At 51.4% G+C, this 18,188-nt stretch overlaps 1 protein-coding gene across 1 annotated transcript; it reads right to left on the minus strand.

The window, feature by feature from the left end:
- Nucleotides 1–127: 127 nt before the first annotated feature.
- P4htm (prolyl 4-hydroxylase, transmembrane) lies at nt 128–17,638 on the minus strand. The gene is made up of 9 exons (XM_059268695.1): nt 17,278–17,638; nt 16,974–17,055; nt 5,495–5,685; nt 4,616–4,712; nt 3,460–3,622; nt 1,935–2,120; nt 1,243–1,333; nt 946–1,069; nt 128–557 (listed from the first exon to the last, which is right to left on the minus strand). The coding sequence occupies exons 1-9, from the start codon at nt 17,632–17,634 to the stop codon at nt 337–339; spliced, it is 1,512 nt and encodes a 503-aa protein (XP_059124678.1). The 5' UTR covers nt 17,635–17,638; the 3' UTR covers nt 128–336.
- Nucleotides 17,639–18,188: the final 550 nt, after the last annotated feature.

An 18,188-nucleotide genomic window follows, 5' to 3' on the forward strand; every position in this document is an offset into this window, starting at 1 on the left:
GCTGCCCACGCCAGCTCGCTCGCGATTGGCCCAGCCCGGGAGCCGCCCCGCCCCCCTCCCGGAGGCTGGCCGGGAGAGCGGCGGCCTCCCCTCCCCCGTGCGGGCGCTTAGCTGGCCTGCCCCCGGCTCGGAGCCCTGCGGTTTTATTTGATGGAGCAGCATGGAGGCCGTACACCAATAAATAACGTGAATGCAGGAACTGCGCCTTGCAACGCGGCTGCAGACAGGGAGGGGTAGGGCAAGAGATCGGCCAGAACTTTAGTCTGCAGTAGAACAGAGGACCTGCAGGGTCTTTGACGCTGGGCAGCGGGTGACTCGCATCTGGGCCTCGCCTCGTCAGAGCTCCACGCGGGCATCACTGTAGGCCCTGTCCAAGGCCCACTCGGGCTGCGAGTCGGCACCACCTTCCCGCGCCAGACGAGCCATCTCCTGCTGGAACAAAGCTTGCCGTGCCCGGCTAGGGTCCACATTGATCCAGTTGTTGGCGATCCATTTGGTGCCGCGGGTGACCAGGCAGCCTCCGTGCAATGAGTAGTCGTCCACTTCACCCACCCAACCTAGGGGAAGAAGGTGGCGTGAACAAAGGAACAAGTTGGAGGGACCCCTAGGTTGGACCAGCCTGAGCTGTGCAAACACCTAATCCCCATGGAAGAACTAGGCATCTCACCCACTAAGGCATGGTCAACACACTGGTCCTCTGAAACCAGCGTCCCTGGTGCCAAGGCTGTCCATAGCTCTTCCCAGCCTGGGTTGTTGAGAGAACTTTCCCTAGCCCCAGAAAGCAGAAAGGCTGATGCATGAGGAAGACAGGCTGGCTGCTGCTGTGACCTATCAAAATCACTGGTTGTGGCAGAGCCTATTTGAAGGGCAGACAGAAACAGCCTCCAGGGTGGCAGGAGGATAAGCTCCCTTAGAGGAGCCCAAGACCTGGCCATAAGCCCTCACCTTGCCCATCAGGCAGGTAGTTGTACCAAAAGACTGCAGTTCCTTGCTGGGGCTTGACACGAAGGTTCCCCTTGTCACAGTGCCTTCGAGTGTCGCGGAGATCAACATCATCCTGAATTAGACTCTGTGGGCAACAAGGTGATGACCTTTTCAGACTGCCTGCCATTATATGATCAGGCAGGCAGAGCTGGCTAGAGGGAAAACAGACCAGTGCCCTCATCCCAGGTCTGGAAGGGTGTGTATACATTTGCCCAAGGCCCTACCAACCCACAAAAGTAACAGCCCATTGGCCCTTACCATTTCATCATAGGTCCTGTTGTCTGCTACAGGAAAGACAGTCTCGCCCCCACCGGTGACATTGTTCAAATAAAACAGCACTGTCATGTAGCTGCAAGGCAGAGGGGCGCTGCTAAGCGGATCCCCAACCATGGATATTCCCACTTGTGGGCAGGATAAAATGTCCAGGTTACCAGGGGCCACAGGGTCAGGCCAGGACGGCCAAGACATCTCTAGCCCTTTACCTCACAGACCCATTCTTCTTGTGTGGCCAAGATCACAGGTGTATTTAGGTAAGTTATGTGTGACCTTAACCAGAGACCTGGCTGGGAAAGGTAAGTAGAAGCAGGAACAACGTGCAGTCTCCTTGCAACTAGAAGGACTGAGCCAGAATGGCCACATGGAACCCTAACTTTGTGCAGGCAGAGGGTAACCCGGCTACGGGAGGCTGCGATCCCCAGCAGTGCAGTCAAGAGCAATGTTTATGGGGACAAGTTTCAGTGTCTGTTCTCATTTGAGTGGACACAACGGCCACTGGCCCCCACTTTCCTGCTACTCCATAAACAGTGAAGGGGACACTTGAGGGGAAAGTAAGGCCATGGCTGACCAGGATGGCCCAGTATATTCTTGGCCCCATACCAAGCTAATCCTGTGTCCTCAAGGTACCAGTCTGGGAATTGGAACCAACCCCCGGGGGAGGGGGGGGTACTTGCCGACAGGAGGTCTCGAAGGGTACAGACTCATTGGCTACCAGCTTGGTATGGGAGCAGATGGTCTCTGGATACACAGGTCCGCTGTCCACGTGAGCATGGTAGTGGCCTCCCTCACTGTATCGTACAACCTGCAGTGGTTCACTGAGCTCCACAATCTCCGGTGAGAGGCGAGTGAGGCGCAGCACCCTGGTAGGCAGCAGGCATTCAGTAAGATGGTCAGCTTAAGGAGCTGACCAAGGGGGATCCTGGGCTAGCCACGAACTTTACCCCTATTCACCTCCCCTGGAAGTCCCATAAGCCAGTCTAGACTGGACTTCTAAGAACAGGAAGGCTGAGCTAGGAATGTAGTTTAATTGCCTAATTTGTACAAGCCTTGGGTTCAATCCCAGCACCAAACAAACTGGATCAAACTGGATGTGGTGTGTACCTGTAACCCCAGTATTCGGGAGATGTAAGCAGGAAGATCAGAAATTCAAGGTTATCCTTGGCTAGATAGATGGTTTGAGGTGAGTCTGGGATACATGAGACACTACACACACACACACACACACACACACACACACACACACACAGAGAGAGACAGAGAGAGAGAGAGAGAGAGAGAGAGAGAGAGAGAGAGCGCACAAAGGGTCTGTGGTGGTGGTGATGAGCTCTTAGCATCCCAGGCTGCCAGACATAGAGATATTCAATTAATAGGGAAAATAAGATGGCTGTTAAGTCAGACTCTCAACTCTCCTCCTAGAATAAGGTTGTTCATTCAAAACCTGTTTTTATTTTTTTGTTTTCTTTGTTATTTTTTAGATGGGGTCTGTGTCGGCCTGGAACTCTGTAGCCTAGAACAATCTTAAGCTCCTGATGCTTCTGCCTCCCCCTCCCAAATTCTGGAATTGTAGATATTCACAGCAATGTCTGGTTTTATGCAGTTCTGGGACCAAACTTTCCTTTTTGTGTTCCTGGCAAGCGCTTGGCCAACCATCTTAGCCTCATCTTTCTGGGCTTTTTGAGACAGTTTCACTTTAAGTCCAGGCCTTGGCTTCAGACTGCAGCACCACAGGTGTGAGGCACCAACCCGGCTTATGAAGCCTGTCTGTTCAAGGAGGGGGCTTTTCTGAGCAGAAATAACTCCTCATTTTCCTAATTAACAGAAAGTAATTTTTTTTTTTTTTTTTTGTTTTGTTTTGTTTTGGTTTTTTGAGACAGGGCTTCTCTGTATAGCTTTGCGCCTGTCCTGGATCTCACTCTGTAGCCCAGGCTGGATCACAGAGATCCGCCTGGCTCTGCCTCCCGAGTGCTGGGATTAAAGGCGTGTGCCACCACCACCTGGCGAAAATGAACATTTGATGTATTTCTAATGCCAATCGTTTGCCCACAAAGGAGGGCTAACGTACCTTCAATAGACGACTGTTTTTCAGTGGGTCAGACTCCTGTTCTAACAATTGGAATTTAATCCTAATTTACTTCATCAGTTCCATTCCTTTGGACTTGTGTAGACCCTGCCCCAGGAAGACTGATCGCCGATGCTCACCTCTGGCGGACGGCACGCATGACATGGTGAGCACCCTCTCCCTGGTGGAGCCATGTGTGGTGGCTGTTCCTCACCAGCTCGTTGGATTCCGCCTTGTGGCTCCTCATGTACTTGTGGAAGTCTCGAAGGTCCATGTTGGAAAACTCCTGCAGACTCAGCACTCCTGCGCAGGGTTAGCTCATCAGTGCCTGCCAGGCCCTGTGGAGCAGGGCACAGCAGCAGGCAGCACCTCCCTACCTACCCCAAAGGGAGCAGCAGCCCCTGGCCTCAGGCACTGGGGGGCCATGTGCACTTGTCCCCACCTGGACTCGGGTCAGATGAACCTGGTTTCTGTCACATCGGGCCCTGAGGGAAGACCCAGAGAAGTTTGTTTTCTGTTTAAGCCTTGATTTGGTCCCGAAAAGGAAGGAGCCCAACCCTACTAGAGACCCGCATAGGGTCTCCATAATACACTTGAGCCGTATGGCCAGGATGGCCCCAGGCTCTGCAGCCTGCCCAGCAGGAGTGTGAGGATGCTCCAACCTATAGAGGGCGAGGAGGGAGAATAGCCTGGGCTGAGTATCCTCCAGGACCTTCCACACTGTAGTGTGAAAGCAGGGCTAGTTCCCAGAGGTGCCCTCAAGTCCCATCCTGGGTGGAACCCTGTTGGCCAGTCCTTCCTGCTACAATACCAGTCACCCTAGCAAAGAGATCCTGACCCGCCCCCCAGATGAGAACAGACTCCTCTGTTCCTGCCCAGCCCCCTAAGCAGGGGTACCTCATCCAGGGCTCTGGAAGAGCTGGTGGCTGTGCTGTTATTCTGACAACCCAGATTCCACTAAAGGTGAGGATGGGGAGCCTGACATCATATTTAAGAGTATAGCAGCCCTCCAGCCACACGATCCGGCTAAATTCTTCACTGGGTTTGCTAGACGCTTCTGATACAGCCAAAAGGGTCTCCAGGAGACTGTCATGTAGACTGCCACCAAGGAGAGTGAGGGGGTCTGGCTGTCCACCTGCTTCCCAGGGGTTACAGCAAGGCTGGGCCCTCCCCTCCCTACCTCTGTCCACTTTAAAAGCAGGGTGTGGAAGCTGCCTGCAGGCAAGCCTTCCGGGGCATGCTCCTGGGAGGAGGACACAGCTCACAAGCACAGAACTGTGGAGGGTGTGAGCTCACCATCACCATCAGGGTCTGCCTTGATTGCAGAGTACATCTCCTGAATGTTCTCTGGAGTCATCCAGCGTCCATTTCCGAGGCGAGTCTGGGCTAGGACCTAAAGCACAGGAAGGCCCTTCAGTTTCCCTACTTTCAATGGTAGGGTTTCCCCGACTAGTCACAGATCACCAGAACAGATGAGGCTTTACGAATCTTGTTATAGAGCTAAAGGCTTCAATGACGGGGCATGGGTAAGGACACAGGATAACGCAAGGTCTCTGTGCAGAGGTGAGGGTGAGTGGAAGTCCTACCACATCTCTGAAGGAAGCCAGAGAGGAGGCACACATGCCGGAGGGCTAATTCCCGGGCCTGCCGTTGAGTGGTTGGGGGCAGAATGACAGCAGACCTATGCCACCCTCAGACACTCCAGGGGAGGGCAGGGGGAGGCAAAGGCCTGGTTATGAAGACAGGACAGGAAGCAGGACATCCGGCTGGGACCTAACTACCAGGACCCTCAGGCAAAGCAGGTCCAGTGTGAGAAGTGGACCACACTCTGCCAAGCTCTTCTCTCGGAAGTCTTTGAAGGGTGTGGGGGGAGAGATGCAAGCTGACGGGCACCTCAGCACTTCTGTCCCACCGCCATCTTTAGACACAGTAGCGAAGAACCAGTGATAGATAAATGCCTCCCCACAAAGGGATGTTCTTGCCATCCTGGGTCTCTAGGGCAGTAAGGGACTCTCAGAGGAGAAAGGAGGATAGACCCTGGGGCCTGGGCATGCCCAAGCAAGCCCGGGGTAGCATTTGACTGCAGAGGCCAACGTTAACCTACACAGCGGCATGGCAACTTGGAAGGTAATTCTGGGTATTCTCTCCTGTACACATCAGACCCGGGTTCCTAACCTCTCGGAGCTGCAGGCGACCATCATGGTTCTGATCCAACAGCTGGAAGAGGTCCATTTGGCTGAGCTGCATGGTGCTCATTGCCTCCTCGTACTCTTCAGTGGGCAGGATCTGGCTTCGCTGTAAGCCCTTCATCTGTGCCAGGTGGATGATGAGCCGACACTCCTCATCACTCAGGAAGCCCGGGATTTCTGTCAGAAGAGGGGGTATGTGATGCCGATGACTGAGTTGAAGTACTAGGCACCAAGTACTCCCACCCCCACCCCCCACCCCCCGCCAAGATTCTTGGGTATTTCTGTCCCTTGGTGGCCATCAGAGCTGGAGGACTTTACATATCCATTTACATCCACCCTGGACTTTTGCTGTTGTTTTTTTTTTTGAGAACAGGCCTGAAACTCTGTCTGTAGACCAGGCTGGCCTCGAACTCAGAGATCTGCCTGCCTCTGCCTCCCGAGTGCTGGGACTAAAGGTATGTGCACCTGGCAAGACTATATCTTAAGGTTGAGTTGCCCTGCAAGGTTTTTACTAGTGTTTGGGATGAAGGGGTCTCTTGTCCTGTCTCATTGGTAACAACACACATTTTTCAAGGGGGGGCTCATAGGAGTGAGCTGGGGCTAAGATAGACAACTGATCTACCTCAGCATGAGACCTAAAGCCACAGAGTGAACTGAATGGCAGAGGGTTGACCTCTTTTTTGATTTTTTTAAACATAAATTTACTGCAGGCTAGGGATGTCTCAAATGGTAGCATGTCTACTGATCTCTCAAGTCCTTTGGTCTTCTGGTGGCTGACAGGACCACAAAAGAAGTGGCGGTGTATGTAGGTCAAGGCCCTGCCAGCCACTGTTTCCATGCAGCAACCACAGTGCCAGATGCCCACATCCATTTCTTTATCTTGGTTGTGCCACAGAAGGAGCAAGTATTCTTGGGTGCTGGCTGATTTCAATGTTTTCAGTATTGTCTGGAGTGGCATCATAGCACAGCCCATATTTACCAAAAGTTTCGTTGTTCTCAGCGCACTTAGCCACGATCCTGTCGTCTGCCCTTGAGCCCAGGCAGCTTTTTTGTTGTGGTTGCTATTGTTTCAGACAGGGTCTGAGTCCAGGATGACCTTAAACTTGCTATGTAGCCAAGGATGTCCTTGAACTCCTGATCCCTCTGTCTTGACCTCCTAAGTGCTAGGATTACAGGTGTGTATCACCATACTTAACCTGGCTTCTTCCTGGGTGTATGTGTACAAGGGGAAGTAGGTTTTTTGAGACATGGCCACACTATATAGCCCTAGCTGGCTTGTTATGTAGACCAGGCTGGCCTCAAACTCACAGAGATCTGCCTGCCTCTGTCTCCCGAGTGCTGGGACTAAAGGTGTGTGCCACCGCCGCCCGGCTGTATCATATTTTAAAGGTCAGAGAGACAGCGGGTGGTTCTTATCTTCAGTTTCCCTTTCAGCACTGCTCTAGGGCAGCGGTTCCCAACCTTCCTAACGCTGTGGCCTTTAATACAGCTCCTCATGTCGTGGTGATCCCCCAACCTAAAGTTATTTTCCTTTCTTCCTTATAACTGTAACTTTGCTACTCTTATGAATAGTAATAAAATTATCTGATGTTTCTAATGGTTAAGGGCCATGACCTACGGGTTGAGAACCACTGCTTTAGGCAGATCCAAGGGCCTCCCCTTGTTCTCCCGCACAAGTGCTGTCTGTATGGCAGAGGCTGAGTTACCCAGTACTGGGAAGTGAGTGGGGCTCACTTCGCATGCTCCAGTCCTCTATGCCTCGAGGAAAGACTGTTGGCCTGAGACTTCGCTCTGTGGTTACACGTCCACATACCAGCCACAGCTGGCAGGTGGCCTGAAAGAGCTAGACCCCAGCCTCAAATGTGGACCGCCCACATCTCGCGGCACAGGTGCTTCCAGGAGTCCTGCGGCCGCCACAACTTTTTTTTAAAGGAAAGAATTCCTTGAGAGACAGGAAGCCAGCAGGAAAAGAGCTGTACGGCCTCCTGAGAGCAGCTAGCCATTTCTCCCAGTCCTACCTCTAGCATGACAAAGCAGTCATAGCCAAGAAGGAAACCGGCCTACAGCAAGGATGGGAGCCATTTTTACTAATGGCCACAGCTGATCACACTCTGCCAACAGTGCTCTAAGCATTCCTTACAGCTCTTGAATCTCTCCACTCATATCAGAAGCCGGGCCCTGTTACCTCTCCAATACTTGAAGAACCCAAGCACTTTGCGGGGGGCCCCCAGATACTATACTCAGAACCAGATTGGCAATCAGAGTCAGCTTTCAAGGGTTGGTGTTGAAACCCCAGATGTTGTAACATTGAAGACAGAAAAGGACAAAGACCCCCCTCTAATCTGCAGGACCCCAGAAGGGTCGTGAGCAGACACTGGGAGACAGTACTGCTGAACAGTGGGACAGGCCCAATTGCTTATTAATTATCACCTGTTGGTTGCTAAAGACAGAGAACTTAAATAAAAAGGAAAAGGGGGCCTGAAGTAGAAAACACAGGCCCAGATTTCTTTATTAGGTACAAGGAATATGCAAGCCAAGCCCAGTGAAGCTAATTCTAGCCCACCACCCCCTTTGTTAATGAAGTACTGGATTGGATCCCCAGCACCACATAAAACTGGGTGTGGAGGTACACACTTACACTCCTTGGGAGGAGGAAGAGGAGGATCTGAAGTTCAAGGTCACCTTCTGCCACATAGCAAGTTCAAGGCCAGCCTGAGCTACATGAGACCCTGTCTCAGACAAAACAAAACAGAACAAGCAAACAGCTAACTAAGTCAGTATGTTGGGTCCTAATTAGGTAGGTGCAGGCATCTGTGAGCTTTGCAAATACCCTCAGAACTTTCTGGGTGGGCACAGCCCTTAAAAGCCCTTAACCTCAGCCAGGCAGTGGTGGTGCACGCCTTTAATCTCATCACTTGGGAGGCAGAGGCAGGCAGATCTTTGTGAGTTTGAGGCCAGCCTGGTCTACAAAGCGAGTTCCAGGACAGCCAGAGCTACACAAAGAAACCCTGTCTCAAAAAATCAAAACAACAACAGAAAGCTCTTAACCTCAGCTCATTAAGACCAGGACAAAGAGAACTGATGAGAGGGGGCTCTGGTGTCTGTTGACATTGGTGGTGACATGGCACCTGGGGCCCAACACAGTGCACGACCATTCCCCAAGCCATGGACTGCTCCACGCACACAGGGCACCCAGAGATGCATCCGGCCTACTTGCTGACCCATGACACAGCAGCCAAGGTCATTCAGTAGCAGATCCCCAGTTGCACAAGCTTGCCTAAGGGATGTCACCCAATGCCCTGTGAGGCTTCCTCTGCTCCCTCTTTGCCCCCTTGTGTCTTGATAAGAAGGGCAGAGTGTGCCAGGTGCAGAGAGTGGGTAAATGTGGTGCCCTCCGTCAGGGCTGCTCTGGAAGGCTGGCTCTTCATTAATCCTTTGATCACCGATCAGTATTAGGTGCTGATGCTGATGTGGGGAAGGGAGGAAATAAAGATTGGTTTTTGTTAGTGTTCCTAGCAGAGGGAAGTAAGTACCCTGGGAAAGATGGCATAGGTCAGAGGTCACTGATGCTGAACCTATGGGATTTGTGGGTTGTTTTTTTTTTTAATTTTTATTTTATTTGCATTAGTGTTTTGCCTGTGTGTATGTATATGTGAGGGTGTCAGAAGCCCTGGAACTGGAGTTACAGACAGATGTGAGCCGCCATGTGGGTGATGGGAATTGAACCCAGGTCTTCTAGAAGAGCAGCCAGGGCTCTTAACCGCCAAGTCACCTCTCCAGCCCCAGGCTTGTGTTCTTGGTCGGTAACCACAAACTATCAAAGTATCTTGGGGCTGGAGAGATGGCTCAGAGGTTAAGAGCACTGGCTGTTCTTCCAAAGGTCCTGAGTTCAATTCCCAGCAACCACATGGTGGCTCACAACCATCTGTAATGAGATCTGGTGCCCTCTTTGGGCCTGCAGAGATACATACAGGCAGAATACTGTATACATAATAAATAAATAAATCTTTAAAAAAAAAAAAAAAAAAAAAAAAAAAAAAGTATCTTGAATGTCAAGATAGGACAAGAGGCAGGCCATGGTCAAATGGAGACCCAGGACTCCTTTGCAGTGGAAACTCAGAAGCTCTGCCTGCCCAAGGGATGCCGGCAAGAGATGAAGCCAAAAGGTCACAAAGCTGATTGTTCTACCCCAGCCTAACTTTGCCTCTGAACAGCATTTCCTCAGCTCCTTCTGGGCAGAGAAAACCCCTCCCGGAGCCGGAGCCTCTGGATTGTGAGTAGCAGCGAGAATGGATTCTTTCAGAACTCAAAGGCAAGGACACCGTTTGCTGTGCCAGCTCCTGCCCCGGCCAGAGGGGAGAAGGGGCAGAAGTGCTGCGTGCTCCCTCCGTTTGGGTTGGAGGTGAGGAGCCAGGGTGCAGGGCCCTCCTCCCTCAGCCCTCTCTGGATGGGGGATGACGAAGAAGCTGGTGGGGGAGGTGCACTGGAAGGTTGGAAAGAAGCCTGGGTGAGGGAGGCAGGAGATGAGGGGGGCAGGGCTGAGGTATGAGATGTGGCCCAAGCAGAATGCTAGGCTGCAGAGCTGTTGCTAGGTGACCAGAGTGTTGTTGCCCAGCAACCACAGAGTATTCCTTGCTACAAGGCAGGGCTAGGAGCATGAGAGGCTCTACTTGATTACCCTGCTTCTCCCACACCACAGGGCCATTACCATGCTGCAGCCGGTGACAGGTCTGGCAAGCCAGCTGCATGCCCTCATAGCCTGCGGTGGCTTTTCTCGACCAATTATCTCTCAGAGAGACTTCACCGTGGGCTACAACCTGTGTCACAGAAGTGGTCAGGGGCTCCCACCCAGTGTACCCTGTGTGCGTTCTGGCACTCATCTTCACTATACTCAATGCCATGGTCAAACTACACCTTTCAAATCAGTCCTGAAGGGATCAAGAAAACTAGACTCGGGTTGGGGAGGAGACCCCTCCAGCAGGCAGCTGCCTCAAAAAAAACAAGGGCACCAAGGTGGGGGTTGGGCAGCGGGACCTTCGTCCTCACATGTGCCCTTCCCCCACATCCTGCAGCATGGCAGCTGTAGGGTCTGGGGCTTGCAGGCTCATCCGAGGGGTCCTGGACATGTGTATCAGTGACTTTGGAGAGTTCTGAGTGTGTGTGTGTGTGTGTGTGTGTGTGTGTGTGTGTGTGTTTGCATAAGGGTGGGTGTGTATGAATATGGAGGTCAGGGGACAGAGGACAGATTCAGGCTTTGTCCTTGCTTTCTGTCTTGTCCGAGACAGGCCTCTTTTTTTTTTTTTTTTTTTTTTTAAAGATTTATTTATTTATTTTGTACACAGAAGAGAGCACCAGATCTCATTACAGATGGTTGTGAGCCACCATGTGGGTGCTGGGAATTGAACTCAGGACCTCTTGAAGAGCAGTCAGTGCTCTTAACCTCTGAGCCATCTCTCCAGACCGACAGGCCTCTTTTTTAGTTGTTCACGATTGCATACACAGTAGGCTAGGGGTCCTGCAGACTTCCAGAATTCTCCTGTTTCCACCCCTCACCTTGTCATAAGAATACTGGAATTACAGATGTGTCCTACTGTGCCCAGCTTTTCCGTGGGTTCTGTGATTTTTGTGAGTCACCTCTCCAGTCCCCCCTTTACACCTAATACACATGTATGTGAACCATGACACATGTAAGAGGGATACCCAGATTCTATGGTAATTAGAATAAAAATACATAAATTTCTTTACAATCATGCTAGAACATCAATAGAAACAAACAATAAGTCATCCTTGGCTGCGTAGGGAGTTCCTGAGTTTCATGAGATCCTCAGGAAACAAAAATTCTTTTAGGAGAATGGTGTCCCTAGGAGCCTGATTCCAAGGGCAGAGCATCAGACAGGAAGATCTTAATTAGCTAAGTGGAGGGGCTGGGGGGGACGACACTAGAGACCACCCTAGCTTGTCACTTAGTTCCATGATCCATTCCACAGTAAAGGGCAGACTGGTACAGCGTATAACCTCTGGCAGAGGACACTGATTTGGACTCATGACTAGAATTGTTGAATGTGGGTTCTTGGCCCTCACCAGAGTTGCTAACAATGTGACTCTGCTTCACCTAGATACCACGTGAGCGTGCAAGCTCCATTCAGGACCCCATACAGGAAGTGTTAGCTGGAAGGTGCAGGGGGCCACCTGTTGGTAACTACAGTTTCTGCTGAAGCCATCAAAGTCTGCAGCTAGCTCTCCACGGGTAGCGCCATCACCAGGGCCAAGAATAGGGGCTAGAAATTCTGCAAAGTATGGGGCAAGCACTCAAGAGTGAGACAGGAAATTGTCCATTTTGAAAAGAATGTTATTATTTTATGTGCACGATTGGTGTCTGCAGAGGCTAAAGAAGGTGTCAGACCCCTGGCACTGGACTATGCAGGTTGTGAGCCGCATTGAACCCAGGTCCTCTGGAAGAGCAGCAAGTGGTCTTAACCATCTATACCATCTCACCAGCTCCAAAGATTATGAATCTGAGGGCAGAGTGGGTTACAGAGTGAGATGCTGTCTCCAAGCAAGATAATTGGAGCTGGGGAGATGGCTCAGTTGGCGAAACCCTGGCCTTGTAAGCTTGAGGAACTGAGTCACATTTGTTTAGTTATTTATTTGCTTGCTTGGAGACAGTAAGACCCTGTCTGGAACAGCTCAGGCTGGCCTGGAACTCACAGAGATCCACCTGCCTCTGCCTCCAAAGGGCTGGAGTTAAAGGCGTGCGCCACCATGCACAGCGTAGAGGACCTGGGTTCAGATCTCCAGCACCCAAGTTAAAGGATAGGCAAGGACGACCCCAGGTACCCACCGGCCAGCCAGTGTGGTTGCGTGAGCGAGTTACAGGCTTGGTGAGGTGGCTCAGTGGGTACAGTATGAGCACTTGCCACAAACGCCCGATGGTCTAAGTTCAGTCCCTGGAGCCCGTGGTGGAAGGAGAGAAATGACTCTTGAAAGTTGCCTTTCAACTCCACATGCGTGTTCTGGCATGTGTGCCCGCATTCACTTTCATGCACACATACAATTATAGCAAATAAAAACTGACATGTAGTGTTGACCTGTGTATACACATGTGCATGTGCACGTACACACACATACACATGCCAGATATGGTAGGTCATACCTGAAAGCCTGGCTTTTGGAAGGGAAAAGCAAGAGGATTATCATGAGTTCATAGTGAGTCTGGAGCAGCCTGAGCTACAGTGTGAGAGTTTATGTTAAAAAAAAAAAATTCTACCCTCCTCCCCCCAAAAGGTCAAACATGCTGTACACGTCTGTGATTCTCCAGCAGTTGAGGTGCAGACGGGGGTCACCAGTCACGGGTCAGCTAGGGCTACACAGGAAGACCCTGTCTCAAAAAGTAGAGAGGGAAGGGCAGGTAGACAGAGCAGAGTCGTTATAGGAAAGCAAGATCCCCAAGGAGGTGACATGACTCAGAGCAGTTCATTCTCAGCAGGACGTGGTGGCACACGCCTCCAACCCCAGTACTCTGGAGGCAGAGGCAGGTGGATCTCTGTGAGTTCAAAGCCAGCCTGGTCTACAGAGTGAGCTCCAGGACAGCCAGGACTCCCCTGCCTCAAAGCAACATCAAAGGTCCGGTTGACTTCTCAACTCACAGGGCAGCTGACCTCCAGTGTTCCAGATATTTTGGAAACACTGACTCCAGTAATAGAGAAATCTGTCAAATGCTTAGACTGGGCCTCTTGTCATCTCGGTCTCACTTGCCAAGTGTCTCTAGGAACAAAGACAGGAAAACGAGGTGCTCCCTAAAGAGAGAGACAGGACATGAACATACAGGCCTGTTACTCCTGAACTTGGGAGGAAGAGGCAGGAGGAATCCTGGGTTTGGGGTCAATCTGGGTTTCATAGCAAGCTCTAAGCTCATGCCTGGGCTACATATCAAGAGTAGATACAAACAAGTAAAATAAAAGCAGGATGAAAAGAGACACTGGAGGTTGTGTGGACTCTTCTCTCTACTGAGTTTTCCTCCCAAGGAGATGGAGGCACCTCCTCCCAGTTCACATCCGTTGGGCATCTGGTACTTCACGGGTTGGCTAAGAGCAGTAGTGGAGAGGGGAGAGCTCACAGCAGGCCCATTCTCCTCAGCTCTGCCCACCTCCTAAGGATGACAGTGGTCAGGGAAGTGCAGAAGACAGGCACACACTGCTCCTTCCTGGGATGAGGTATTCTTTGGATCACCCAACACCATAGCATTCTGGAACTGCATTGGACCACTCTCCCCTGTGACTTCCCTTCTTCAAAACCAGATTTCTTTTTCTTTTGAAACAGGGTCTTTTTTTAAATTTTATTTATTTATTTATTTATTTATTTATTTATTTATTTATTTATATTTATTTGAGACAAGGTTTCTCTGTGTAGTCTAGGCTGGCATTGAACTCAGAGATCTACCTGCTTCTGCCTCCCAGTGCTGGGGTTAAAAGCACACCACCGCCTGGCATTGAAACAGGGTCTTATGTAGCCCAGTGCGATGCTTTGAATTACAATGACTCCCATAGGCTCATGATTGAATACTTGGTCCCCAATTCATAGAAGTGTTTGGAAAGGAATAGGAGCTATGGCCTCATTGGAGGTGTGTCACTGGGGGTGGGCTTTGAGGCTTCAAAAGCCCAGGCCAATTCCCAGTTAGCTCTCTGCCTTAAGCTTGTGGGTCTGTTGTAATCTCCAGTTACTGCTCTATCGCCATGCCTGCCTGCCTGCCTGCTGCCACAATCCCCACCGCGATGGTCATGGACTCACCATCTGAAACTCTAAGTCCCAATAAGTTCTTCTTGCTATATGTTGCCTTGGTCATGGTGTCTCTTCACAGTAAAAGAAAAGTAACTAGACACCAAGGCTGGCTTTGAACTACTGATCTTCTTGCATCCACCTCCCAAGAGCTGGGATTAGCACTCCCAGCTGTAAGTGGACTTCTTGCACAATCCCTAACTCTTTCTCCTTACCCCTCTCCACTCATCAGGGCTTTCGCAGTAAAACGTGAGCTATCTGCCACCAGCCAGTAAACAACTACGTATCTGGGGGAAATGAGGACTCAAACAGGAAGTTGGTGTTACACGTGCCTGAACCTCCTTCTCCCAACCCCTCACCACAGCTTTATGTAGCTCAGGCTGGCCTCAGGCTTGCTAAGGATGACCTTGACTTCCTGACCCTCTTTCCTCTGCCTTCAGAGTGCTTGGATGTCAGGCCTGCATCACCACCCCTAGTTGTGTTTGGCGCTGGAATTGAACCCAGGGCTTCATTAAGACAGACAGGCAAGTGTGCTACCAATTGGGCCACATCCCTACCTCCACCCCCATGCTTTCTTAAAGCTTGATTTCTTAAAAAAAAATTAATTTTTATGTTTTACGAGACAGAGTTTCTCTTGTAGTCCTGGCTGTCCTGGAATTCTCTGTAGACCAGGCTGGCCTCAAACTCAAAGGTCCACCTGCCTGTCTCCCAGTGCTGGAGTTAAAGGAACCCACACAGCTTCCAGTGTCTCCCTTTTTGTCCTGGTGTTGTTTGCTTGTTGATATCTACTCCTGGTATGTAGCCAAGGCACGGACTCAGGATCCTCCTGCCTCTTCCTCCCAAGTTCAGGAGTTACATAGTATAGCACATTGCCAAGTCTCTTAACTGTATCCTTTGAAAGTTTCCACAGAAACTGGGACCCGTTTTGATGGCCTCCCCAGAGCAGTTTACTGCCCTCACATTTCTTCTGTTGCTTGTACTTTGCTCTTGGGGACTTCAAATCTGGGTCTGTAATTATTCTTCTTTATAGGACAAGCTGCAAATTAAGAGGACTCTAGCCTATGGTTCACTTATGCTAACATAAACTTGAGTTAGATACACAGGCTGGGTGGCTGACGACAGGAAATACAACACAAAGGGTCTGTTCACAGGCCTGAGCTCCCTTCCATGAGAGCTAACAGGCTGGCTCTTTTCTGTCCTGCATGTCCCTGCTCAACTATTTCTCCGGGGAGGCCCACTTGTTTCTCTGCTAAGAGTTTCAGCCCTGGGTAAAATTCTGCCTCTGCTACAGTTACCACCTCACATCCGGTTTGTTTATTCCCGCTCCCTCCACATTCAAATGCCATTTTCAGAAAAAGCTGTTTCTAATACTTGCATTGGGACCTTACACAGGTTTCAGTGTTATCCAACAGTAATACTGATAACAACAGTTCACAGCCCTGTACAGCCCTCTCACAACGGCACACATGAGACATTGTTATTTATAGCTCCTGTCCATAACATCAGGCAGAGCCCTCTCAGCTCTGTGACATTGGCATGCACTCGGCTTTGCCCAGGCCTCTTCTTCTTTGAAGATAAGATTATATTTATGTATTTGTGTGTATATATGTGTGCGCGTGCACGGCGGTCAGAGGACAGTTTGTGGGAGTGGGTTCCTCCTTTTCACCCTGTGGGTCCCAGGGTTGGAAATTGGATTGTCAGGTTTGGTGACAAGCACCTTTATCTGAGCCATCATCTCCTCCACCCAGAGACATTTTTTTTTTTTTTTTTTTTTTTTTTTTGGAGACAGGGTTTCTCTGTGTAGCTCTGGCTGTCCTGGAACTCACTCTGTAGACCAGGCTGGCCTCGAACTCAGAGATCTACCTGCCTCTGTCTCCTGGGTGCTGGCATTAAAGGTAGTGCCACCAGTGCCCAGCTAGGGCTGCACAAATGTATCCTTGGTAAGGTCCATGAGCATGGTGCCCTGATCTTGTTTACAGTGGTCATCTTTGGAGGACTTTAGGGTCTTCACAGCGCCACAGTTTTGTATTAGAATTAAAGGAAATAACATTCAAAGCCTATCATTTAATAAGAACTCAGAAAGCAGGAGCTGTGTGTGATATAGCTAAATAGTGTCACCCTGAAGGGCACTGCTCATGAAGGGTGAAAGACAAGAATCCTAAGACTCTCGAATACTAGAAGCAAGAAGCTGGGCTTCTGATTTGGGGGGAAAGGGGATGGATTGAGGGTATCAGTTTATTCGAATTTAGACAGCCTGATTCTCATAAGACCACAGGATCAGCTTTAGGAATGATTGCCCCCCTCCCCCAGAGGCCCCCAGGTCAGCTGGCACCTGGTTATCAGTCTCCCACCCTGCCCCGATTCTGGAATGTGACAGATTAGTAGCACTGACCATCCAAAGATAATGTCAATAAACTGTTTGGACACTTGTCCCAGGGTCATGCTGCCCAGCCATGACGGAAGAATCTACTGAGGGGAGCATGGTGCTGGGAGGGGAGTGTGGAAAGGGCACCTCACCTCTGTCCTGTTATGGAGAAGGGAGCTCTACTTTAGTAATCCTCTGGATGCGAAAGCGCTTGTACAAAGCAGCCATGTTCAAAATGTTCAAAATAGAAAACACGTGGTCAAAAGAAGCCTCAAGGTGGACACTGCAGCCCTTGGCTCTTTCCAGAAGTGTCCTGCGGACTTACCAAAGAGCAATGGCTTGAGGCTGAGGGTTCGGATGAAGTGATCCCTGCCTGCGACCAGCTGGACTTTCCGCTCATACCCCACCTAAAGGAAAAGTACACAGAGGGCAGCTGATGTGCCAGGCCGCACTGCTCAAGAAAAGTACCGTGTCAGGGCGCGACAGTGGGAAAGTAGTAGGCGTGCGCGTGACCCCTGCACACAGTGATGCACGGAGCAGCGTGGGGGCCCAGAGCTGAGCCATGGTCGGTCCGGCTTGGCTAGGCAGTATCTGGAGCGCGGGGCAGCGCGGGGAGAAGATGTTCTTACCTTGATGCCCTCCAGCCGAGCCAGGGGACCCAAGGCTGGCACTGACTGGGGGCTCTGCTCGTGGCGCTGGGCTCTGGAGTCTGTGCTCTCATCCCCGTTGCTGTAGTGCACGAAGAGCAGCAGCGCCAGTACGTTGCCCAGGTACAGGTGCACGAACACCATCAGCACCAAGAAGTAGGCGCGGGAACAGATGCCCCGTGGCTTGCACAGTGGCCGCACCGGTGCCTCTTCGCCATCGCCTGGTCGGGTCGCTGGCACGGAAGGGCGATGCTCCGGCGGCAGCGGCCACTGCGGATTTGAGGCCTCCTCGGCCGTCTCGGTCTCAGGCCGCTGCACGGTTGCCGCCGCCGCCGCCATGGCGCCCAGGTCGCGCGCGCGCCCAGGGGAGGGGCCGCGGGGGTGCTCGCGCTGCGCAGCCGCCGGGACCAGGACGGCGGAGTCAGCGCGCTCCGCGGTCACTAGAAGACCCAGCCTCGGGATGCTGCGCCTGCACGCAGCGGCGCTCGTCGGTCCACTCTGAGATCCTGGGACCTCGCTGGCACCGAGGGTGTCGCTTCCCGAGCGGCATACTCCCCATCGCCAAGGCCACCCCACGAATGTGGAGGCACACCAGGGGTGCACCGTTAGGACAGATCCCGTTGCTATTAGTAGTTTTTTGGTTCCCAGGTGAAGACGCCCCTTTCCCACCTTCCAGAAAAGTAGAGCGGACATATTCTCGCTCCTGGGAGAGGGGAGGCGGGAGTGACAGAAAGGGGAGGTCGCGCTTTATGAGTTAAGGTGCTGCTGAGGCAATGACCGCGCACCTGATGATTAGGTTATAGAGCATGAGTTTATTTAAAAATTTTAGGTGTGGGGCTGGAGAGATGGCTCAGAGGTTAAGAGCACCGACTGCTCTTCCAGAGGTCCTGAGT

This window comes from Peromyscus eremicus, chromosome 7 (assembly GCF_949786415.1).
Source record: "Peromyscus eremicus chromosome 7, PerEre_H2_v1, whole genome shotgun sequence".
Taxonomy (NCBI): Eukaryota; Metazoa; Chordata; class Mammalia; order Rodentia; family Cricetidae; genus Peromyscus; species Peromyscus eremicus.